This window comes from Brassica napus, chromosome A5 (assembly GCF_020379485.1).
Source record: "Brassica napus cultivar Da-Ae chromosome A5, Da-Ae, whole genome shotgun sequence".
Taxonomy (NCBI): Eukaryota; Viridiplantae; Streptophyta; class Magnoliopsida; order Brassicales; family Brassicaceae; genus Brassica; species Brassica napus.
Window position 1 is genome coordinate 3,015,132 of NC_063438.1, and position 21,962 is coordinate 3,037,093.

At 37.6% G+C, this 21,962-nt stretch overlaps 5 protein-coding genes and 1 long non-coding RNA gene across 11 annotated transcripts; 3 read left to right on the forward strand and 3 right to left on the reverse strand.

Annotated features, from left to right (window-relative positions):
* Positions 1 to 3,387, forward strand: LOC106450872 (U-box domain-containing protein 33-like). Its single transcript, XM_013892657.3, has 8 exons — positions 1 to 377; positions 476 to 597; positions 680 to 801; positions 870 to 974; positions 1,061 to 1,370; positions 1,454 to 1,588; positions 1,696 to 2,892; positions 2,972 to 3,387. Exons 1-8 carry the CDS (start codon positions 113 to 115, stop codon positions 3,155 to 3,157), a joined length of 2,442 nt encoding a protein of 813 aa, XP_013748111.1. The 5' UTR covers positions 1 to 112; the 3' UTR covers positions 3,158 to 3,387.
* Positions 3,388 to 3,583: 196 nt separating this feature from the next.
* On the forward strand, positions 3,584 to 5,614 carry LOC106450871 (U-box domain-containing protein 33). Of its 3 annotated transcripts, none has more exons than XM_013892655.3 (6): positions 3,584 to 3,861; positions 4,111 to 4,286; positions 4,359 to 4,480; positions 4,568 to 4,869; positions 4,964 to 5,201; positions 5,299 to 5,614. In XM_013892655.3, exons 2-6 carry the CDS (start codon positions 4,115 to 4,117, stop codon positions 5,392 to 5,394), a joined length of 930 nt encoding a protein of 309 aa, XP_013748109.1. In that variant the 5' UTR covers positions 3,584 to 3,861; positions 4,111 to 4,114; the 3' UTR covers positions 5,395 to 5,614. The 3 variants fall into 3 exon arrangements, with proteins under 3 accessions (XP_013748109.1, XP_013748110.1, XP_013748107.1); XM_013892656.3 differs by having other exon boundaries at positions 3,615 to 4,286; positions 4,568 to 4,689; positions 4,765 to 4,869; XM_013892653.3 differs by having other exon boundaries at positions 3,615 to 4,286.
* An 80-nt stretch (positions 5,615 to 5,694) lies between these two features.
* Positions 5,695 to 9,178, reverse strand: LOC106450869 (SKP1-like protein 20). Of its 4 annotated transcripts, none has more exons than XM_013892651.3 (10): positions 8,711 to 9,178; positions 8,004 to 8,167; positions 7,580 to 7,804; positions 7,298 to 7,489; positions 7,100 to 7,210; positions 6,906 to 6,975; positions 6,491 to 6,573; positions 6,249 to 6,412; positions 6,069 to 6,184; positions 5,695 to 5,982 (listed from the first exon to the last, which is right to left on the reverse strand). In XM_013892651.3, exons 2-10 carry the CDS (start codon positions 8,037 to 8,039, stop codon positions 5,960 to 5,962), a joined length of 1,020 nt encoding a protein of 339 aa, XP_013748105.1. In that variant the 5' UTR covers positions 8,040 to 8,167; positions 8,711 to 9,178; the 3' UTR covers positions 5,695 to 5,959. The 4 variants fall into 4 exon arrangements, with proteins under 4 accessions (XP_013748105.1, XP_013748106.1, XP_013748104.1 ...); XM_013892652.3 differs by having other exon boundaries at positions 6,069 to 6,131; positions 8,004 to 8,221; XM_013892650.3 differs by having other exon boundaries at positions 8,004 to 8,221.
* A 1,977-nt stretch (positions 9,179 to 11,155) lies between these two features.
* Positions 11,156 to 12,510, forward strand: LOC106450863 (aquaporin PIP1-2-like). The gene is given in 4 exon segments (NM_001316106.1): positions 11,156 to 11,483; positions 11,812 to 12,107; positions 12,191 to 12,331; positions 12,415 to 12,510. Coding segments are annotated over 4 exon segments (861 nt in total).
* A 540-nt stretch (positions 12,511 to 13,050) lies between these two features.
* Positions 13,051 to 15,398, reverse strand: LOC106453391 (cytochrome P450 86A8). The gene has a single exon (XM_048780460.1). The coding sequence runs from the start codon at positions 14,937 to 14,939 to the stop codon at positions 13,314 to 13,316; it is 1,626 nt and encodes a 541-aa protein (XP_048636417.1). The 5' UTR covers positions 14,940 to 15,398; the 3' UTR covers positions 13,051 to 13,313.
* A 3,967-nt stretch (positions 15,399 to 19,365) lies between these two features.
* On the reverse strand, positions 19,366 to 20,425 carry LOC125609255. The gene is made up of 2 exons (XR_007339663.1): positions 20,184 to 20,425; positions 19,366 to 20,091 (listed from the first exon to the last, which is right to left on the reverse strand). It is a non-coding gene; the product is annotated as an uncharacterized LOC125609255 (long non-coding RNA).
* Positions 20,426 to 21,962: the final 1,537 nt, after the last annotated feature.

Genomic DNA, 21,962 nt, shown 5'->3' on the forward strand with positions numbered 1-21,962 from the left:
CTGTTTCGCTCTGTAGTCAAGTCAATAAAGTCAATCCCTTTCGGATTCGCTGCTCGTTGATCTGGTGAATTCTTATCTTGCGATAAAGTCGAGACCTTTGAGCTTTGGGGAGATGGCTTTGGTGACTCCAATTCCAGCAATGGAGGAAAGAGCTGGATCCATGAGATTCCACGGGATGGGTAGCCCCGGATCGAGGTCAAGTCGTAGCGGGGCTACGGAAGAGCCCCTCTCGCGGCTGATCGAGGAGAAGATCTTCGTCGCCGTGGGTAAGGACGTGGCGAAGAGCAAGTCTACGCTCGTCTGGGCGTTGCAGAACACTGGAGGGAAGAAGATTTGTCTTGTTCATGTTCATCAGCCCTCCCAAATGATTCCAGTTAGTAAGTATATCCCTAAGCCTTGTTTGTGTGTTCTGTCTCCAATGGAATCAAAGTAGATCCTTTTCTTAATGTTTATCTTCATTGAATCTTTTGCCTAGTGGGGGCCAAGTTTCCGGTTAGTTCTGTGAAGGAGGAAGAGGTTAGGGTGTTCCGGGAGAAAGAAAGGGAGAAAGTGCATGTGGTTCTAGATGAGTATCTTCGAATATGCCAGCAGAGAGGGGTATGTATGTATGTATGTATGTATGTATGGCTTCTTTAGTGGGGGCTTATGATAGTGTATGATGAGTCAATTATGATTGTAGGTGAGGGCAGAAAAGATGTTTATTGAAATGGAATCGATAGAGAATGGAATTGTGGAACTTATCTTGGAGCTGGGGATCAGGAAACTTGTCATGGGAGCTGCAGCAGATAAACACCACTCCAAGTATGTGCCACTTTGCTGATTAACTTTGAATTGAATCATCTCTTGTGTTTAATTTTGGCTTTTAACAGGAGAATAACGGAGCTTAAGTCCAGGAAAGCCATCTTCGTGTGCAGAGAAGCTCCTGCTCTTTGTCAAATATTGTTTACTTGCAAAGGCTACTTAATACATACAAGGTTTGGTTACTTTTAATTTTTTTTCTTTATAACCAAATTCAATTTGACTGCTTATTACTTGTAATTTAATGTGATACCATTTTCAGGGAAGCTGCGGACGACAGTGAATCAGAATATGCATCTCCGCGTCCTTCCATAACTGGAAGCGATATACCAGAAGCTTTCTCTACACCGGAGTCTGAGCATCTGAATATATCTCGAGTACATAGCACCGATTCGCTTCACCGTTTAGGAAGCAATGGAAGTTCAGCTGAACACAGTGAGAGGGTGTCGGATGGATCCTTAAGTACTGATGAGGAGGAGACAGAACTTGAGGGCAGTGGAGTAAGGAGAAGTGCAACAGTTATGAGTACAAAAGAACAGCGCTCTAACCACTCACATCCCTCCAGCTTTCCTGTATGTATTCCTAATGGTAAAAGCAATTTGATTTTGTATAGCTTGCATTCTAAGCTGTCCAGCAACTGTGGCCATCATTGCAGGATGGAGTGGATGATTCATTTAACGGTAAAATCAGACAAGCTACTTCAGAGGCTCAAAGTTCAAAACGAGAAGCTTTTGCAGAGACTGCTAGGCGTCAGAAAGCTGAAAAAAATGCACTTGAAGCAATCAAAAAAGTGAGTTTCCTCGCAAATAATGAAATGATGAAAGTCTTTTTTTGAAAACAGTTGCTAGATGTTCTAGTTGGGGGGATATAGGCTCATGGTGGTGCTAATGATTATAGGCTAAACAATCAGAAACTGCTTATTCAGAGGAGTTAAAGCGAAGGAAAGACACCGAGATAGCAATAGCCAAAATAAAAGAGAGACTTGTAACAATAAAGAAAGAACAAGAAGCTCTCATGAAAGAGCTTCAAAGAGCAATGGCGCAGAAAGAGATGCTTGAAAGCCAGATAGCAGAATCTGACGGTACAATGGAAAAGCTAAACCAGAAACTCGACATAGCTGTGAAGCTGTTACAGAAGTTGAAAGACGAACGAGAGGAGTTGCAGACGGAACGCGACAGAGCACTCAGAGAAGCTACCGAGCTAAGGAGCCGCGCAGAGACCTCCTCAACTCTACAGTCAACTCAGTACTTCACGCATTTCTCCTTCTCAGAGATAGAGGAAGCAACTAACCGCTTTGATTCGACGCTGAAGATTGGTGGAGGAGGTTACGGAAGCATCTACGTTGGTTTACTGCGTCACACTCAAGTGGCTATCAAAATGTTGAATCCCAACAGTTCTCAAGGCCCTGTGGAGTATCAGCACGAGGTTGATGTGTTGAGCAAAATGAGGCATCCAAACATCATCACTTTGATCGGAGCTTGTCCAGAAGGGTGGAGTCTTGTCTATGAGTATCTCCCCGATGGAAGCCTCGAAGACAGGCTTAGCTGCAAAGACAACTCTCCACCTTTATCATGGCAGAACCGTGTACGCATTGCCACTGAGATATGCGCAGCGCTTGTCTTTCTTCACTCAAATAAATCTCATACCGTAGTCCACGGTGATTTGAAGGCGGCGAGTGTTCTTCTCGATGCCAATCTCGTTAGCAAGCTAAGTGACTTTAGAAGCAATAGTGATGGGGAGGAGCTAACTCCGATGACAGATGTTTACTCGTTTGGGATTATATTACTACGCTTGTTGACAGGGAGGCCTGCGTTAGAGATAGTGAATGAAGTGAAGGAGGCTCTGGAATCTGGAACACTGGTCGACCTTTTGGACCCTTTAGCAGGTGACTGGCCCTTTGTTCAGGCTGAGCAGCTTGCTCGCTTGGCGTTGAGGTGCTGTGAGGCTGTCAGTGAGAATCGTCCTGACCTTGGGACTGAAGTGTGGAGGGTGCTTGAACCTATGAGAGCTTCTAGTGGTGGATCTTCATCGTTTCATCTTGGCCGTAACGAGCAGCGGATAGCACCTCCGTATTTCATTTGTCCCATTTTCCAGGTAACTTATCTATGTTACAGTTATGTTGTAGACTTATAGTATAATGGAGACTAAGCTTGTTTTCTTTATCTGTTATTAGGAAGTGATGCAGGATCCACATGTTGCTGCAGATGGTTTTACGTATGAAGCAGAGGCTATAAGAGCGTGGCTGGACAGTGAACATGATACTTCACCAATGACCAATGATAAACTCTCCCACACCAGCCTTATCGCTAACCATGCTCTTCGCTCTGCAATTCAGGAGTGGCTTCAGCATCATTGCTGAAATGAGATCCTTCAAACTGTCAACCCCTTGTTCCCACAAGTAATCTCTCATGTAAAAAAAAGAAGGTTTTTCATTTTCTGTGAGAGGCAACAGAGAGTAAGTAAGATTAGTTTTTTTTTGGTTTTCCTTATAAGCATACATACAATCTCTCCATGCATAGATATATAGTATACTTTGTTAAGCACAATGTAAATTTTCCATATTTGTCATATATGAAGCGGCTTGTGAAATTTGTTTGTGTATATTTTATATATGCTTTGTATATGTTTATATTGTTTGTGAGAGTAGAACTGCCACTAGGCACTGGCTCCGCATTTACTGAATAAGTAACTCTCGTATAAGTCTTGTTTTCCTTTAGTTTGGCTTTGTTTTAATAAGATAGATGATCATTAATAAACTCTTACAAACCTTATTGTAGTAAGGTCAGGTCGTTAGGAAGTGGTTGGCAGCTAGGGCCACAACTGTAGCAAGCAAATCTAGAAAAGAAGGCTGATAGTATTCTTTCTACTGCAAGTTCTCTGAAGTCTTGTGAAGTTCAGTTCGTGTCTTGGAGTCATTATGTGGGGGACATTCCTCTTGATATAAAGTCGCTTTCTCATCCTAGTTTGGAGAAGTCATTACTGTTCCCCGGTTGTATTTTTCCTCATATGCTCCTCTTTGGACTAAGACAGAAACAGATAACAAACAAATCAAAGATATAAAAGGTACCACCATCTCAAAATATTGTACTTTAGTATTAGAAAAAGAATATATATTCTATACTCTCATTCTCTGGCCATTGATCAAGTCTTTTCCCAATATTATATGGTCGAATATTCGAAGGAACAGAGTCATGAGATGTGCAGCCAGCCACTGGTTTATGATAGTGCAGAGAAAACTCTCTGATAAAAGTTTCTCCAGACTAAAACTTTGTGTCCTCTCTTTTTCCAAGAAGATCCACATTGTTCTCACAGGGCTATGGAGGAAGAAGCAGCCAGTAATAATCAGATACTAGATGAGAAAATCTACGTTGCAGTTGGGATAAACGTATGGAAGAACATATCAAACCTCTTGTGGGCATTAAAAAACTCCCAAGGAAACAAAATCTGCATCCTTCATATTCACCACCCTTCTCCAACCATTCCTCTCTGTAAGTGTTATCTCTAAGGCTTTTAAAGGTATTGATTGACTTCTTAATACTTGTTCAACTTTTGTATCCAAGTGGGAACAAGATTTGAAGCTTCAACTGTAGATGAGGAATCACTGAGAGCATACAGAGAAAAAGAAAAGGCGAAAATAGATAAGATTCTACAAAAGTACCTTAGCATTTGTCTTTATAAAGGGGTAAGTAAGTACATAATGTGACACAGTTTTCTCCATTTTTAAAAGAGAGATTGATTGTGTTTTTTTTTTCTTTTTCTTGTTTTGTAGGTTCAGGCAGAGAAGCTGTGTATAGAGATGGACTCAATTGGGAAAGGGATTGTGGAAACCATATACCAACATAGGATCAGGAAGTTTGTTATGGGAGCTGCTGCTGATAAACACTATTCCATGTATCAAAGATTAGATATCAGACATGGCCATCTTTTTTTTATTCTTACAGCAAGTTTTGTTAACTGTTTTGCTAGGAAAATGGAGGATCTCAAGTCCAAGAAAGCCAACTTTGTTTGTCAACAAGCGCCTGCTACTTGTCAGATACACTTCACTTGCAAAGGAAACCTTATCCATACAAGGTTTCAGTTCAATGAAACCTTTCTATATTTATTTATGCTTTGTTTGTGGAAGATGGTGTATGATTTTTTTGGTGTTTTTCTGATTAATTTATAGGGAAGCTAGAGTGGATGAAGTTAGAGCTCTCTCTGTTCTCTTGTCTGAGTTTCAGCGGCTTGTGTTGCCACAACTAAGCTCTGGTTCACTTGAAGAGGCAGCAAGTTTGAATGGACAAAGTAACAGATCATCCATGGATATCATCAGCTCTGATACATTGTCAAACACTGGAAGAGCTGAGGTAACAATAAGCCAAGATCAAGAGGAACCGGATGACTCCTCTTCTCAAATTTTCCCGGTATGTATTTGCTTATTCTGTGTAGATGCAAATGGCTCTAAAGATTCTGTTGATGTGCATTTTAATCTGGTTGTGCCTACTGTGTTTGTTTCATCAGTGCAGGGGAATGCGACTAGACGTGATAAGCTTCCTCATCAAATCCGCCATGCTATGGCAGAAGCTGACAATCCAAAACCATGATCATTCTGAGTGATGCTCACCAAGAGGAAGAGGATAGAAAGAGAGAGAGAAAATGAACTGAAACAGTTGAATATACAACAATGTATGTATCAACAAGAAGAGAGAAAAAAAAAACAATTTATTAGAGGTAGCTGTAATGGCTTGTGAGTTGTGTGATGCTTACAAAATGGAACCTCTTAATTTTTCATTCCTATGTCAATTTGTTTTTTGAAAATGCATATGATTTAATGTTACATGCTTTCTTTGAACAATGTGACTATATATATATGTGGATGTTGTTATATTAGTCTGGCTTGTGAGTGCTAATGCTAAAACAATGGAACATGTCTTCTTTATTGGCTTGTGAGGTTTATATCAACACAAACTGAACCAAACAAAAAAAAACTAATATAGGGACTATAAATTAGACACACCAACAAAAATGCTCAAACATGGTTTTACAAACAAAAGGATTGATCATTAAAAAGTAATGAAAACAAAAACAATCAAAACTGCATCAGTGACTGGTGGAACCATTTTCTCTATATCTCCTATTTGCTCATATAACCAACCAAAACTGTGTCAGCCATTGAAGTGCATCAATTGTGTCCTGAAGGTTGACCTTCACATCCATACCATACCCCATCAGTTCAACTCAACAGTACGATAGAAGCAAAGATAATGGAGCCAAAGAAGAGATATCATTACCTATATGCCGTCTTGTAGTCCCGTTGCCGTTTATGGAAAAGTGAACAGGTCTTCTCTCTTGTCCTAGCGATTGAACCCAGTTAGAGTTCAACCTTCGAGCAAAATCTTCTACCTCTCTGTAATAACTCATTATTATATTCACTATATCAGAAAAGAACAAGAATTAGCAAGAGTTCTTACCTATCAAGCATTTCCTTCATGGCTGGATCGATTTCATCATCTATATCTCCATCTTCACACCCAGCCTTTGGTGTAAATATCTCATCTTCCCTACTAGATAAGTCTCTCATGCTAGATCCAGTCTCTTCAACACCTTGTTGTTTAAAATGAAGATCATGTGATTCCTAAGCACAATGAACAAAAGCATTCATTAACTTGACAAATGCCAACTAGGTGCAAAAACCAGAGAAACTAGTCTGAACCTTGTCATTTGAAGAAATAATCTTCTGGTTCTTCTTTTTCTTGTACTTCTTCTTTCCCTTTGACATTTTTACCACCTTGGGATCTGTGAAACAGAACTTTCCTTACTTCCAATGAGGCCTTCAAAAAGAAGTAGAATATACCAAAAAAAAAGAATACTAAGAGACAACACAGACATAAATTCACACAGCAAATCTCTCTCAATCATGGACACACCAAAGATTGATAATGATTCATTTATGCAACGAAACAGCACTGAATCAACAAAAACATACATCACTGAATCAACACACAGTAACAAACATGAAAATAAAATGTGGCAAACAGATTAGCTCAGAGCAGCTAAAGAATAAACATAAAAAAACAAAAGGACTTTATGAAGTTAGAAAACTAGAGTAAGAGATCAAAGGAAAGTACCTCTGCCGTTAATAAATGATAACAGGTCATCCACAGAACGTTCGTCCACATGTTCTTCAACCTCAACATTCTAAGAAATGGTAAACCCCAAACTTTATAAGCTAGTGAGAAAACTATGCTAAACATTCTAATTAAATAAAGCTACATATTACATTAATCATATACAAGTAAAAAATAGAAACTGCTAAACAGACCTTTAATCTCTCTCTTTCTTTCAGCTCCTTTCTTTTCTTTGCGTATAATCTATTCAGTAGTCGGATCCTTGGATCATCCATTGTGTTCTTCAGAGGCTCTAATTTCTCTTCCTGGATAAAAATCATCAAAGAACTGTCACACAAAAAAAAAAGAGAGAAGCAGATAGAGTCTTAAGAAGAGAAGATCTTGAGGAGCACCTCAGTAAGGTCATCAGGCAAATGAAATATATCTCGTATCTCCTCAGGTGATTTCCCTTCAATGATCCGTGCAAGTGCGCGGCTTGTAAGATCAACCAAAGGCTTCAGCTGCAAACTGTCAGCGGCTGAGGTCAACTCACATAGCCTCTTTGTCTCCATCCGCATGAACTTTTCATCATAAATTTTTCGTTCCTAAATAGTTTGATAAATCCATATGTATTAAAAGAGGACGATGGAGAATTAGACATGGAGATGTCTGGAACTGTCTTACAAGTTACAAACCTTATTAGAACGTCCAGGCACTTGGTGAAATCTGCAGTAATCAAGAATCAAGCTGAACATAGCTGTATTTACTCGCTGTGGAAGCGAGATCGCATGATTCTTGGAAGATCCAGCGCCATTGTGTATTACCTCTTGACATATCATGGGACAGAACATTGCAACCTCTTGTTCCACTTGTTGAACTGAACCATCGGCAGTTTGAAGATAGATGTAGGACTTCATAGTCTGAATCCAAAAAAAGCAGTTAGGCTTTGGAGGCTGAGAATAATCTTAATCCCAGTTTAAACGCTAAATCTTAAAAAATCCATGTATCAAGAGGTCCCTGTGAAAGTTGTTTGTCAAATACTAAATTCACTAATAATAATGTCACAGTATCTAACAACCCTCGAACCTATCACAAGCTAAAGCATATGGATATTTTCACCTCTGGTTTCATGATGTCAAGATCACTTTCTGACATTAATGATGGATTTGATGACCCAAGTGTAATGCTCTTAGGCTCCTCAAAACGAATTATTTTTGCACCTTCAGCTCCAATATATAAGTTCTCCAGGACAAAAAACTAGCCAAGAAGAAAAGCTTCCAGGTCTATAATGAGAATTGAGATTAGATGGCGATCTCAAGCAATATCCATCCACCAAACTAGTATAAGAAGGGAAAACATATATATAACGAAGAGATTAACAACTAATTACATAACATAATCATCAAAAGACCAAAAATAAAATCTCACTCAGAAAGCATGATCCCAAACAAACCAGGAAGCTTAAGTAATATTCAATCTCAATTTAAGCTATTGGTTGAACATAATCCCATTTTTGGTAAAGAATCAATCTCCCTTTAATGCTAAAAAGGCATTTCTCTTAACGGTTTTCTGACAAGCAAACAGAACCAAATCTGAACTTATAAAAATCAGACAAGAACAGGCATCTAAAGCTTGATCCAAATGAGGCAGCAACAATAAAGAGTTGAAACAGAGAGCAGAAACAAACGTATACGTATTATACCAATAACACAATCAAAACAAACGTAGAGGATGGCGATGCAAACACGCAAACCACCAATATGAGCTCTTTCGAACGTGACAGGCACCAAGAAGAGTAATAGTTTACGTTAATAAGCGCGTTGTACCTTATAACAGAGATTAGGAAACTGATGTTAAATGGGGCGGTGGAGGGAATGGAATCTGACGGTGGACAGCGACGGCCGGCGGCGGGCAAGAGATGTGTTAGCGCGGATAGGAGAGAGAAAGCGGACTAAATTTAGTAATTTATTTAATTTTTAAAAAAAATTAAAATTCACGTGAGATGGAGAAAAACAAGAAATTGAGAGGACCGACCATGTCCATGTGTCGCGACTCTGTTGGCTATTGGCTTGCGTGGTAATAACAGAAACCAAGAGTTAGTTAGCGCGGTTCGAATCAGTGGGCTGGGCTTGGGGGCTAAGCATCTTTTATATATTTCTCGCTAATTTTATTAGCCCATTATAATTGTGGCTTTATATAGCTCATGTATGGCCCAAACTTATAACTATTTTGTTCAATACACAATTGTGGCTTAACGGGATAATAAAAAAAAATTATTTTGTGGAAAAGAACAACAAAGCTGGCTAAAAAAATTGAATAATCCAAGAGAGGTGGAGGTGGGGACAGTAACGCAACGGGAATAATGGGAGTGGCCTTGAAATAATTGCACCCAGAGGAAAGAAAATAGAGGAATGATTAATATTGGACTGAGTGTGACAACATGTATTTAGGGGTGGCTTGGTCGGTTTTGTATACGTGATTTTATGCCACGTGTCTTCTTATCCATGGAATGGACGGCTTGGAATCATGGACTAATAATATTCTCATATACCAAAGTCCAAACAAATTACAACCTTCTCGATTTTATTTCTTCGTAAAAGTTAGAAGCCATGGCTTTATCCAAGTACCAAAAAACGTAATAAACAATTTTGGAAAAGTATGAAACTTGATTTTGATTGGAACAACAACTAACGAAACAATAAACACGTTGAATATTAATATGATGTAGAATGGGTTGAATATGTATTACGAATTCTTCAGAATTGTGTGTGGATAGCAATTAAACTTACTATATAACACAACCTACAGTTACAGTCTATACTAACCAAAAATCAAACGCACAGGATCAACGATGTGTCCGTGCATTCGAAAAATAAATAAAAATATTAATCAAGAAAGTCGAAACAAAAACATTTTGTGTACCTAATGCATGATTTTCTTTGCAGAAGGTTATATACATTGGTATGATCTCTTCACGTCGAGACTAACTTTCATTACCGAACATGTAAATGGTTCGGCAAGCCTATCACCTAAAGCATAACTTTGCAAGTATATATTATATACCGTCTAAAGAGGGAATTTACTAGGAAATTTGGTATATATATGGCCATATATATAATTATATAGTGTACATATGTAAGCTAGCTAGGTTTTGGTTAATGGAGTTTGGGTAATCAAAGAAAGCCAAGTTTGGTATATATGAGTAGAAAAAAACACAGCATGTGTGTAGGACATAGACACACAGTGTCACACCCAAAAAGACAACAAAACAACGAAGCAACCATGATTATTCAGAGTCCCTTTTCTTTTGGCTTACAACGTTATCTTTCCTTTTTGGCTAATAGTGGATTGCAGCCGAATATTACACAACCCAACCTAACCCAATCTTCTTCTTTCATGTAAGACGCACCCACTCATAGTTCATTTACACATTCATGTTTAATGATATACATGGTGCATGGCGCTTGCCGTGTGCTGCATGTATAGTTTCCAGCTATCTGATATGTAATTAACTAGCCAGAAGGTCAATGTCGTGTATTTAGTATTTACCCATATCAATCGACTGATCGAGCTATAAATGAATTAGAAATTTCAGTAAAAGCAATATACAAGTCTCATCCTTGACAAAAAAAAAACTACAAGTCTCATCGTGTATGGTTAATTATTATTACTCATAACTCTCATGATGTTGCAGAATTAGAGCTATAACTATTTGTAATAGACTATTTAACTATTTGTTAGATGAGGTATCCCTATGGAACGTTAGGTGAGGCCATGTGCTTATCCTCATCTGACAACCGTCCACATAAACCGGCGGTTTACCTCGACCACAACTTTTTATCCTTTTAATTTATATATTTTAATACTTTATTAGATGTTTCCAGTATTTTCTTTTTGTCATAACTCATAACCAAGATTCATAAGCGACGTACAAAAGTAATGTGTCCACATATTATTTTATTATATTAAGCCATTTAATTAAAGAACAGAAAACACCTCAAAAAATTAATTTATCATCATGCTAATAATTAGTATTATCAGCAACAACGATGATAACGTTAATTATGTCATGCAAATTAAACTATATATTAATGTGTTGTCAAGCAATTAACAAACTAATTACCATCCTGTTTTTATTTAATTTTATCTCCATTTGTTTCCATTATCTTCCAGCTTTAGTTTAGTGACTATAAAAGCACCACTCTCTTCTTCTCTGCAACACATTATTACTACCCAATTATCTAGAGAGAGAGAGAACAAGAAGCTCAGATATGGAAGGCAAAGAAGAAGATGTTAGAGTCGGAGCCAACAAGTTTCCTGAGAGACAGCCGATCGGAACATCGGCTCAGAGCGACAAGGACTACAAGGAGCCACCTCCCGCTCCCTTGTTCGAGCCCGGCGAGCTTGCTTCGTGGTCCTTCTGGAGAGCAGGGATCGCCGAGTTCATCGCCACGTTTCTGTTCCTTTACATCACTGTTTTGACCGTCATGGGTGTGAAGAGGTCGCCGAACATGTGTGCTTCTGTCGGAATCCAAGGCATCGCTTGGGCTTTCGGTGGTATGATCTTCGCTCTCGTCTACTGCACCGCTGGTATCTCCGGTAAGTCACCACCAACACGTTCCAAAACTCTCAGATCTAACGTTTGTATATGATTAGATCTTAGTGTTTAGACTGTTTAGTGAAGAACTAAACTAGGGTTTACAAAAACATGTAACTAGGTTGGTTGTGTAAGAAAAGAAACTAAGGAGCAATAATAATTGAGGATTTTTACCAAAAAAAAAAGTTTTACCAAAAAAGTAATAATTGAGGAAGTTTACCAAAAAAATAATAATTGAAGAAATCTTCTTTTTTTTTTTAAATTGAGGATTTTTTTTTAATTTGTAGATGTTTGTAATAACGATTTGTGTTGTGTTATGGCCTCTCTCAGGTGGACACATCAACCCAGCAGTCACGTTCGGTCTGTTCTTGGCGCGGAAGCTTTCGCTTACACGAGCTGTGTACTACATAGTGATGCAGTGCTTAGGAGCTATCTGTGGAGCTGGTGTGGTCAAGGGGTTCCAACCAAAGCAGTACCAAGCTCTTGGAGGTGGAGCCAACACTGTAGCTCCTGGTTACACCAAAGGAAGTGGTCTCGGAGCTGAGATTATTGGAACCTTTGTCCTTGTTTACACCGTCTTCTCCGCTACTGATGCTAAGAGAAACGCTCGTGACTCTCATGTTCCCGTAAGTTAATCAAATAGACAGGATTAGTGTTGTGATGTTGTATTGGGATCAATATGCTTAATTGGTTTTTTGAAATTCGACAGATTCTTGCACCTCTTCCTATTGGATTCGCTGTGTTCTTGGTCCACTTGGCAACCATCCCCATCACTGGAACTGGAATCAACCCAGCAAGAAGTCTTGGAGCTGCAATCATCTTCAACAAGGACAACGCTTGGGACGACCATGTGAGTGTTTTCCACTTCTTACAAACAAAATTACAATCACCAGTTCTATTACTAAATCTTTGTTTCATTTTTTTTTTTCCTAGTGGGTCTTCTGGGTTGGACCATTCATCGGTGCTGCACTCGCTGCTCTATACCACGTGATCGTCATCAGAGCCATCCCATTCAAGTCCAGAAGCTGATTGAGTTACTCTTATAAGCCTGGCTTTTTGTTCTCTTAGTTTGGTTTTCCTTTTGTGAATGTACTACTACTACTACTTGTGTGAAACATCGTGTGTATGTGTTGGTTGCTCTTCTTTTGCCTAATGCAGACTCTATTTATAAAACAGAGTCAGAGACATTCCCCTGAAACAAATTGTCATCCCTCTTCTTCTACAAATTCCAAACGATTTCTCTATCATTGCAACATTCTGGGCAGATATTTTTCTTCTAACAAAGCGGACCAAACATAAACTGCATTAAGCTATACAGACATTTCTATAATTGGAACAAAGCGGACCAAAGACATTTACTGCATTAGGTTACACATTCAAGGTGCCGTTACAAGTGAATGATTCCAATTAAATTTGGCTAAAGTCAAGAAAAATGACTCATAAGAGTTGAGAGGAAAACAATGTACCCATCGCGATCAGATTTTTCCAAACGATGTGACATATTCTTTAAACTTTGTGATAAAGCATTGTTTGAAAATTATTGATCAAATTGAGAGATGCTTACAAAAATAATGAAATCAAATTTTACTGTCTTTTGATTTGAAGTTTCGGAGGGAGTTGAAATAACAAAAAAAAAGTAAAAGAAAAGAAGACAACGCGCTTTGCAAAATTACCTCTATTGAATAAAAATGCAGCCAATCAATAAACCACATCTGGCGTACACTGCTGTGTAGCCCCAAAAGAATCGCGTATCCGACACGCTCCCCATAAGCGAGTGCCACACTCCACTCCAACATTCAATTGATAGACGTGATTACTCTCACCTACCTCACCTACCTTCTGACGCCGTTACAAACTCCGTCGTTCACGGCGTTAGATTCACAGTCCCTCTTCTCCCGCAGATCCGCCGCGATCGCCGTTAAATCCCGGTTATGAACGTTAACCAGAAGACCGTACTTCATGAAAAGAGTCAACGACATCTTCTGCTCCACCTTATGCCCCGTCACCACCGTCAAGCGATGACGGAGCAAAACCGCCGCCGCGATCGACTTCATCTGAAGATAAGCCAGATCTTTCCCTAGACAGATCCTAGGGCCAGCATTGAACGCCACGAACTTGAACGGATCGTGATTGATGAATCTCCCACCGTCCGATCCCGAGATCCATCTCTCCGGTTTGAACTCCAAGCAATCATCACCCCAAGTCGATCTCATCCTCCCCGCCGAGTAGATCGAGTACGTCACCGACGATCCCGCCGGCACGAAAGTCCCGTCCGGCAACACGTCGTCCTTCACGGCGCGTTTCGAATCCTCCGGCACCGAGGGATACAGCCTCAGCGTCTCCGATAACGCCGCCTTGAGGTAAACCAACCGGTCGAGCTCCTCGCACGCGAGCGGCTCGTCGATCCACAGCGCCACGTCATCGCCACGTGTCTCGGTAAGGACGGTGCAGATCTCGCGGAGGATTTTATCCTCTACGGTCGGGTTCTGCGTGATCAACCAAAAGAACCAGCTTAACGCGACGGATGACGTGTCACGGCCCGCGAGTACGAAGTTGAGCGCCACGCGCTGGAGGACTTCGTCGGAGTAGGATTCCTTTTTTTTTATGAACCGGGATAAGAGGTCGTCGTGTTGGGCCCCATCGTTATTGGGCTTACTCGTCAAGTCTTGCTTACGTGTTTTAATGATTTCCGACAAGTAATTGTCTACTTGGACCAAGCTTCGGGTCAAGCTGACTTCTAAGCCGAGCCCGACCAATCTCTTGAACTTCCATAAAATCTCCGGCAATATAAACCGTTGTAGCGACGCCTCCGTGGCTCGGTCGAAAGCCACGGAGAACGTGTTCACCGGGAGACCCGGCGCGCAGGTTCGCGGGTCTTTACCAAACGTCAAGCCGCAGATGTTATCAAACGTAAGCCGAAGAAGCAAATCTTGAAGATCGATCGGCTCGGAGTCGAGCCGAGCCGTTTCGAGAATAGGTAGAAACCTAAGCTTGATAGCTCGGTTAACCCAACGAGCCATGGCTTGGCGGAGAGTCCTCGTGGTGAACTCCAAAGCAGCGGTCTTACGCTGGAAAAGCCACGTGTCTCCGTCGGAGTTAAAGATCCCTTGACCTAGAAGATCGTGGAACACGGCTTGCCATGTTGGACCTTTAGGGTAGTTATCAAAGCGAGTTTTGAGAATATGCTCGAGGTTTCTTGGGTCGCACGTGACCGTTACTAGACCTTGTTTCTTGGCTAGAAACGGGATAGCGCAGATGCATGTCTGATACGTACCGGAGCAAGCGAGAAGGTTGTCGGAGATCCAGTCGTGCATTCTCTCGCAGTTTTCGATTAGACCAGGGAGGCTCCCGACCAAGGGCCAGACACGTGGACCTTTAAGACAACGAGATATGAATGTGAGCCATAAGAAGTAAGCAGTGATGGCTGAAAGAATCATTAGAGCTGTGGATATCTCCATGATTTGGCACAAAAGTTGAGAAAAAAATTGCCGGAAATAGCTAGAGACGGCGGTCCAGGTGGTGAATGAAGTTTGAAGAGAGATGGATAGAGAATGAGTTTACAAGAGATGCAAGAAGATTTTATAGAAAGATCAGCAATTATGGAAGACAGACTGTTTTACTTCAATAGATTTTCTCTCTAGATCTTGAGAGTGAAGAGCTTTAGGGTATGTGAAGCATGAGAGATGCTATGCACCAGCATTAATGTTCCTGCTCTAGGCTGGTAGCTAGGTGGTTGGAGACTTGATGTATTGATCTCGTTATATAGAAAAACAAGAAGGTTTTGAAAAAAAAAAGAATGGTAAATATATATATTTCCAAGTTTATGAGGTGGTAATAACACAGCGGGGAGAGAGCGAGAGCATTAAAGATGTTTAGTTGAGGAGCCTAAGAAGAGGGAGATCTATGAGTAAAATGACCCACAGTTTTCAATGTCCGAACATGGAACTATTTATATACAATTTAATACAAAACCACCCCCACATAAAAGATGATAAGTAAAACAAGACAGTATAACCTTTATTTTTTGGAAAATCGTGTATAAGAAGTCACGAAGTAAGCATGGGATGTTGGCTCCTTGTGGCTATTAATTGTATGTTTTGAAGATATTAGTTAGGGTTGATGTAAATATTATTAGGCATGGCCAGTACACTGTATAACAACAATTTGGCAGATCCATTTCATGATATTACAGCTTGTTTGTTTTTATTATTTACATACCATATGTGCAAAAACCATGTACGCTCAGCTATCTAATCTACCATCATGTCGTTCTTTTTTTTCTGTCACGGCTACCATCATGTCATTCAACTATATATTATTCACGTTTCGGTGAAATTATCTTTGGTTTTCTACTATGTCACGCTGTTTCGTTGATTTTTAATATGAAAGTCTTCGTGATACGTATTGACAAGTGTATGCGTGTGTATATAAAACATAAAATTCTAATTGTGTTGGTGTAGAGTGTAAAAATGTGTGATTAAGGGTTTAGGGTGGAGATTGTTAGGGTTTGGGTGAACAAACTCAACAAAATACATTTTTGCTCAACTACACAACTTCTATATAGGTTTGGTTGTGTTTGGTGACTTTGCTGACTTTTGTCGATGTATTTTAAAGTTTTTAAGCATTGGATGTATAATAGTTATTGCTTCCTCTCTTAATGCATGATCTCATACGTCACAGTAGAAATCGACATCACTGGATTCTAGTTATATATTCGAAACTAGGTCATATAGAAGGAATACTTAAATTTAATTAAATGAAGACCGGATAAAACATAAAAGAAAAGCCCTAGTAATTGTAAAGTGTTTTGACACGCGATAATCAACTTTTTCGAATTAGAAACCAAGGTTTGCAGAATATCCGGCTCATGTTTTACGTTGACATACGTAGACCAAATCCATAATTATTTTCCATTAAACATGGTAATGGAAAACTTAAATACAATAATAACTACTCCCCAAAACCTATTTACAAATATTACAAGAACGTATAAAATTTTGATTGTCAATCCATTATTTTTGTAACTAAACATTTTCATAACTTTTAGCTATAAAAAATCATAAAAACAATTTTAATTTTTTTGTACGATTTACCATTATTACATAATAAAAAGATATTAAATGTAAGAACTATATCTTTTTGAAACAAATATTTTTATAAAACATGAATCATTTTGTAAAGAAGGGAGTATGATATAAGAGAATGATAAATCTTTTTTTCTTTGTGTGGATAATATCATGTATCATTGGCTCTTTCCTCTTTGTTATAATTTGATACAATATGTGGTTAATCTCATGCATATCTTGTGATTAAATATGAAAATAGTAGGTTAAAACTTGAGATAAAAGACAAATCGACAGAGAATATAAGTTATATTATTAGACTACCTTCCCACCAACGGCAAAAGAAAACATACATTTCTAAGATCGAACAAATAATAATTTTATAGCAGAATCTTTTTTATTAACTTAAAACTCAATTACAGTTGCCTACGGCAAGTTACAAGAAATACAAACAATAAAATAGTTAGATTAGGTACATCAAGAATATCCCATGCACAGATGCAATATTTTGTAATAATAATAGAAAAAGATATGTAAAAGTGAAGGAATTTTCGCCGGCTATGACTTTATAGTTTATATCATTATATGACTAAAAAAACTTGTTGGAAATTTGGCACATTTATGGTAATAATGAAATTAATGACTTTTTGGTTACGACTTGTGAACCGATCACGTAAATGTAATAAATAGATACCGCGCGTGGCTTGTCCCACATAACATTGTTCATTTTACGTGATTTTTTTTGTCATTCTCATTTTGCATTTAAGACCATATCAAGAAATAATAAGAGAAAATAAAATACATACTGAAAAGTTACAAACGGTGAATGAAATCATTATTATAGTTAGTTTTAAAATTTTAACCCCTCACTTATATTCACATCTACTTTATTAAAACATAAGTACACTTATAGAATAACCCTAAAAGTTACATAATATTTACAGTCAAATGCCATTGAGAATTAAATTAGTTTTACATTAAAAATGATTGTCTTTTCCACTTATTCATTGTTTTCCTAAAATAACTCAAACTAACCACAAAAAAAGGAAACATATTATTAATAAACTCAAACAAACTACATATTTTTAAATAAATGAACAAACATAAATAATTCCCCTGCAATATCGACACCCTAACATTGCTTATTATATAAATCTCATCCTTAGCTTACGTAACCTGCACGAACATCAAATTATATAAGTAATTAAACTAAGAAAAATTAACAATGATTCTCACACGAGTTGAACAATTTCAGTTCACTTAGGGGGTGATTGGTTTTCCCGCTACCACCCGCAAACGCAGCTTTTGCGGTTGGTAGCGGTTGTCGGCGGTTTGCAACAATCACTCAAATCGCTCTAAACCGCTTCAAACCGCTCCGAATCTTATAAATTCAAAAGCTGGCTCCAGCTAGCGTTTGCGGTTGCGGGAGGGTAAATTTTTTTTCTTTTTTTTAAAACAATATATATACAAAAGTAAAAATATTTAATAAAAATTTAAAATTGAAATTTTGAAAATATTAAAATATATCTATTATATTTTAATTAATATTATAAAATTTTATAATAAAAACAATTTCAATAAATTTTCAAAAATTAAAATTATAACTTTCTAAATATAAATTTTATATTTATTATAATTTTATGATTTTTGATATTTTTATAATTATATTAAATGTAAATATTATTAATTTATTATTTGACTGTTACAGCATTTGGTAGTTAACCAGTCATAAGTCACCCGCAAACGCACCAATTTTTAACCGCAGTACCAGTCGTACAAATCTCTTAAAACCGCTAGAAACCACAACCGCCCGCATCCACAAACTCCCGCAACCGCAACCGCAACCGCTGCGTTTGAACCAGTCAGACCCTTAATTTCACGGTGGTGTCTGTAGCATATTTGTAACCACTTTATTATATTGAAATATTCCACTGACTTCCATATGTCCAAATAATTAATAATCATTATCTATCTTATTAAAATCTAATATTTTTGAATTGAAAATCTTTTTCCCTAACAATCTTCGGAAAAAAAATAGAAATATTTGCAGAATTTACTAATTTGTTTCTAAATAAGATTTTCCCTTCAATTTCGGAACAAAGAATATATATATATATATATATATATATATATATATATATATAATTTGATCAATAACTACTAAACAATAAACATAATATTCGAATTTCAACAACATATTCTGCATACTAATGCAAACAAGAGATGCCTTACGAGGGTGGTTAAGATATTTCCTCAACTTTAGCGTTTTGTATTGCGTTAAAAAAATTGACCCACACACTTGCAGAACAAGCATAAAATATTATCATTTCCTATTTCAAATCATAACCATTAAGATTTTACCATAATTTCAAAAACAAGAAACATAATCAACAAAATATTATTTTCATTTATTTCACCTAATATGCCTTGCAAAATAAGCAAAGATATTTATTCTCAACTAGGATATTGTCTCTCTACTATATATTCTATCCGAGTACAAACTCATTCTACACATTCTTTTACGACTTACCTCACAAAAAAATCATGTCTGCTAACAAAAGATTTCATTTGATCAGCGATCTTAAACCCTTTAAGGAAGTGTGGCATGTTCAAGTAAAACTGATTCACTCATGGATACAAAACCCACCTTACGCTGATGAAACATTAGAAATGGTTTTAGCTGATCAAACTGTTAGTTCTACTCTTTGTATTTTTTTGAATTTTAGTAAAGTAGATCAGGATGATTAAGTGATGATCTAAGATAAATAACAGGTAAAACATTAGAAATGCCACGGTGTGATCAAATTATGTTACAACAATATTTGTATTATGTGATGTATTTTTGTCATCATTTGTATAAAAATTTGATACATTATATAAGGTGTGAAAATTTTTAATTGCATTACGTAAACAGAAAAATACACCCGCCCGGTCGGGCGGGTCCAGATCTAGTGGTAATTAATACTAGTAGTAATCAAGACAGCAGTCAACCACTCTAAAAGGCTATAATAATTTGACTTATTTGCGGAGTATGTTTTATGATTCTACATTTTACATATCAGAACGTAGTGTCTTTTTAGGAATCATCCAATGAAAGTAAAATTCATAATTAAAGAAAAAAAAAGAAGTGAGTACGTTCTATATTTCCACACCAAGACAAGAAAGAAGCTAACATCCAGAAACAAAACAAAAAAAAAGGGGAAAGAAGCTTTTGGAACTGAGAGTTCTGTGAGAAGGCAATTGAATCTCCGTTCTACTGGTACAAGATGGTGAAGCAACAACTTACGCTGAAGAATTAGCTTACAAAAAAAAAAAAACTTAAGCTGAAGAAAACCAATAGTGTTTGACGTTGAGGCACACATATGTAAACTCAAGACCAAGTTTGTTTATGTACCTGTGCTGTGTGAGAAACGAATCATACAATGGCGTTTTCTTTTGGTCTCTAGATCTCACCGGAGGTTCCACTCCTCACGAGAGAAGCTTGTGGGTTACCTCTCACAATCACACCTTTCAAACGAGAGAGAGGTTCAAGTACCCTGCTCAGCTTCTGTGTCAGAAAAAAAAAAAAAAAACAAGAGTCGTCATTTCAATGAATGGCTATTACCAAGAGAATACATAATGATTCTTCATGATCATTACCTCGCTACTGATGCTTGAATGCCACTTGAGTTGCAAAACCTGCCACCTCTCTTGTTGCCAGCGTTGACCAAGAACCACTAGTCCGTATATACATGGAAACAGCTCTCTTTCTCCTCCAAGCTTCGCAAGGAAGGTCGTCTCTTGCCTTTTAACCATCCTTCTCACTATACGTAAGCTTGCATTAAGAGATCCTCTTTGTGTATTGGTAAATGAACAGTTTGATGATGATTGGTTGTGTTTGTTTTTATTTAAGGTTGCAGAGGGATTGACTGTTGATGGGATATTGGAGAGCTGGGGAAAGATTAAGCCTGTTATCATGGAAGCTTGGGATGAAGATGTTTTGATCGAATTGTTTGGTAAAGTTAGAGATGATTGGATTAACAATGACTTGACCACTTGGATTGGTGCCAACAGGTATATAACTATATATGTCTGCAAGATCAAATCTTACAAATCACATAGTCAAAGTTCTATCTTTTGTTGCGAGTTTAGCTTCTTAGCTTTGATGTATAGTCTTACTATATTTGCAGATTCTATCCAGGAGTTTCAGATGCACTGAAGTTTGCCAGCTCAAATGATTCCAATTCAATCCAAATCTGTAGCTAGTGTTATACACGAGCTAAACTTTGTTAGTATGTGTTGGGAAAATTGCAGGGTCGCTTTGCAGAAGCGTTGCTGCGTGAAATAGCAGGTGAAATTCCGACTAGTATATATAAAAACTTATCGCATCTTTCTTTAAAGGATTTTTAGTAATTTAAACCATCAACTAAAGCTAAATCTTGTGAAATAAACTCTCATCTTTATGTCAGTTAATGTTTTCGCCATTCCATAACATTTGTCGTTAACAGTTAATGTTTTTCCGTCAACGTCAAAGGTCACGGAGGGACGAAAACATTAACAGACATAAAGATGAGGATTTATCTCACAAGATTTTTAGTTGATGGTTTGTTTTACGATTGATCTTTAGTCGAGGATTTAAATTATTAAAAATCCTTTAAAGAAAGATGCGATAAGTTTTTATATATACTAGTCGGATCCGGACTGTCACATATATTCGAGGTGAATGGCTAGAGGAAGTTGCACCACATTACTATCATCTTTCCAACTTCCCAAAGTGAAAAAGAACTAGTTTAGATTCTGTCATTACATTATATGTCTCTTTTTCATTAAATTATTATATATAAAATATGTCTTCTTCCTTTTTTGTGTGTGTGTAAGAACAAGACTCCAAAAGTGAAAAATATGATTTTTTAAAGAAAATTATTGAACAAACATAAACAATGTTAGATTAGTTTTTTTTTTGTAATGTAGAAGACTTTGTTTACTGAGTTAATCAATTTCTTCGTAACAAGGTTTTTGTGTGGATACGTTGTCTATTAAGTATCGGATCTCACTGACAAAACAAGGGGTCAATGGAATGTGAACATGATCACTCAAATATTTGCAGAGGATGAGGTGAACCGGGTTTTAGCCACGAAGTTTGATCTGAGAAGAAGTGATAAGTTGACAATTTGACATGGAGGAATGAAATATACACTTCACAAAGTGCTTATCAACTCCTGGAGGTAGTACAAGAAGAACAACACCATGTATCTCCTGCTTTAGCCTCGATTGAAAAAAATAACATTTGGAAAGTAAAGACTTGGGAGGGCTCTGAGATATGGCTAATTATTAATGATCATGTGTCCGTGGTAGCAGAGCAGAATAGAGTGAATTTAGTCTCACATTTGCATAAAATTTGCAGTATAATTTCTCAATCCATTTTTATTAAATAATATA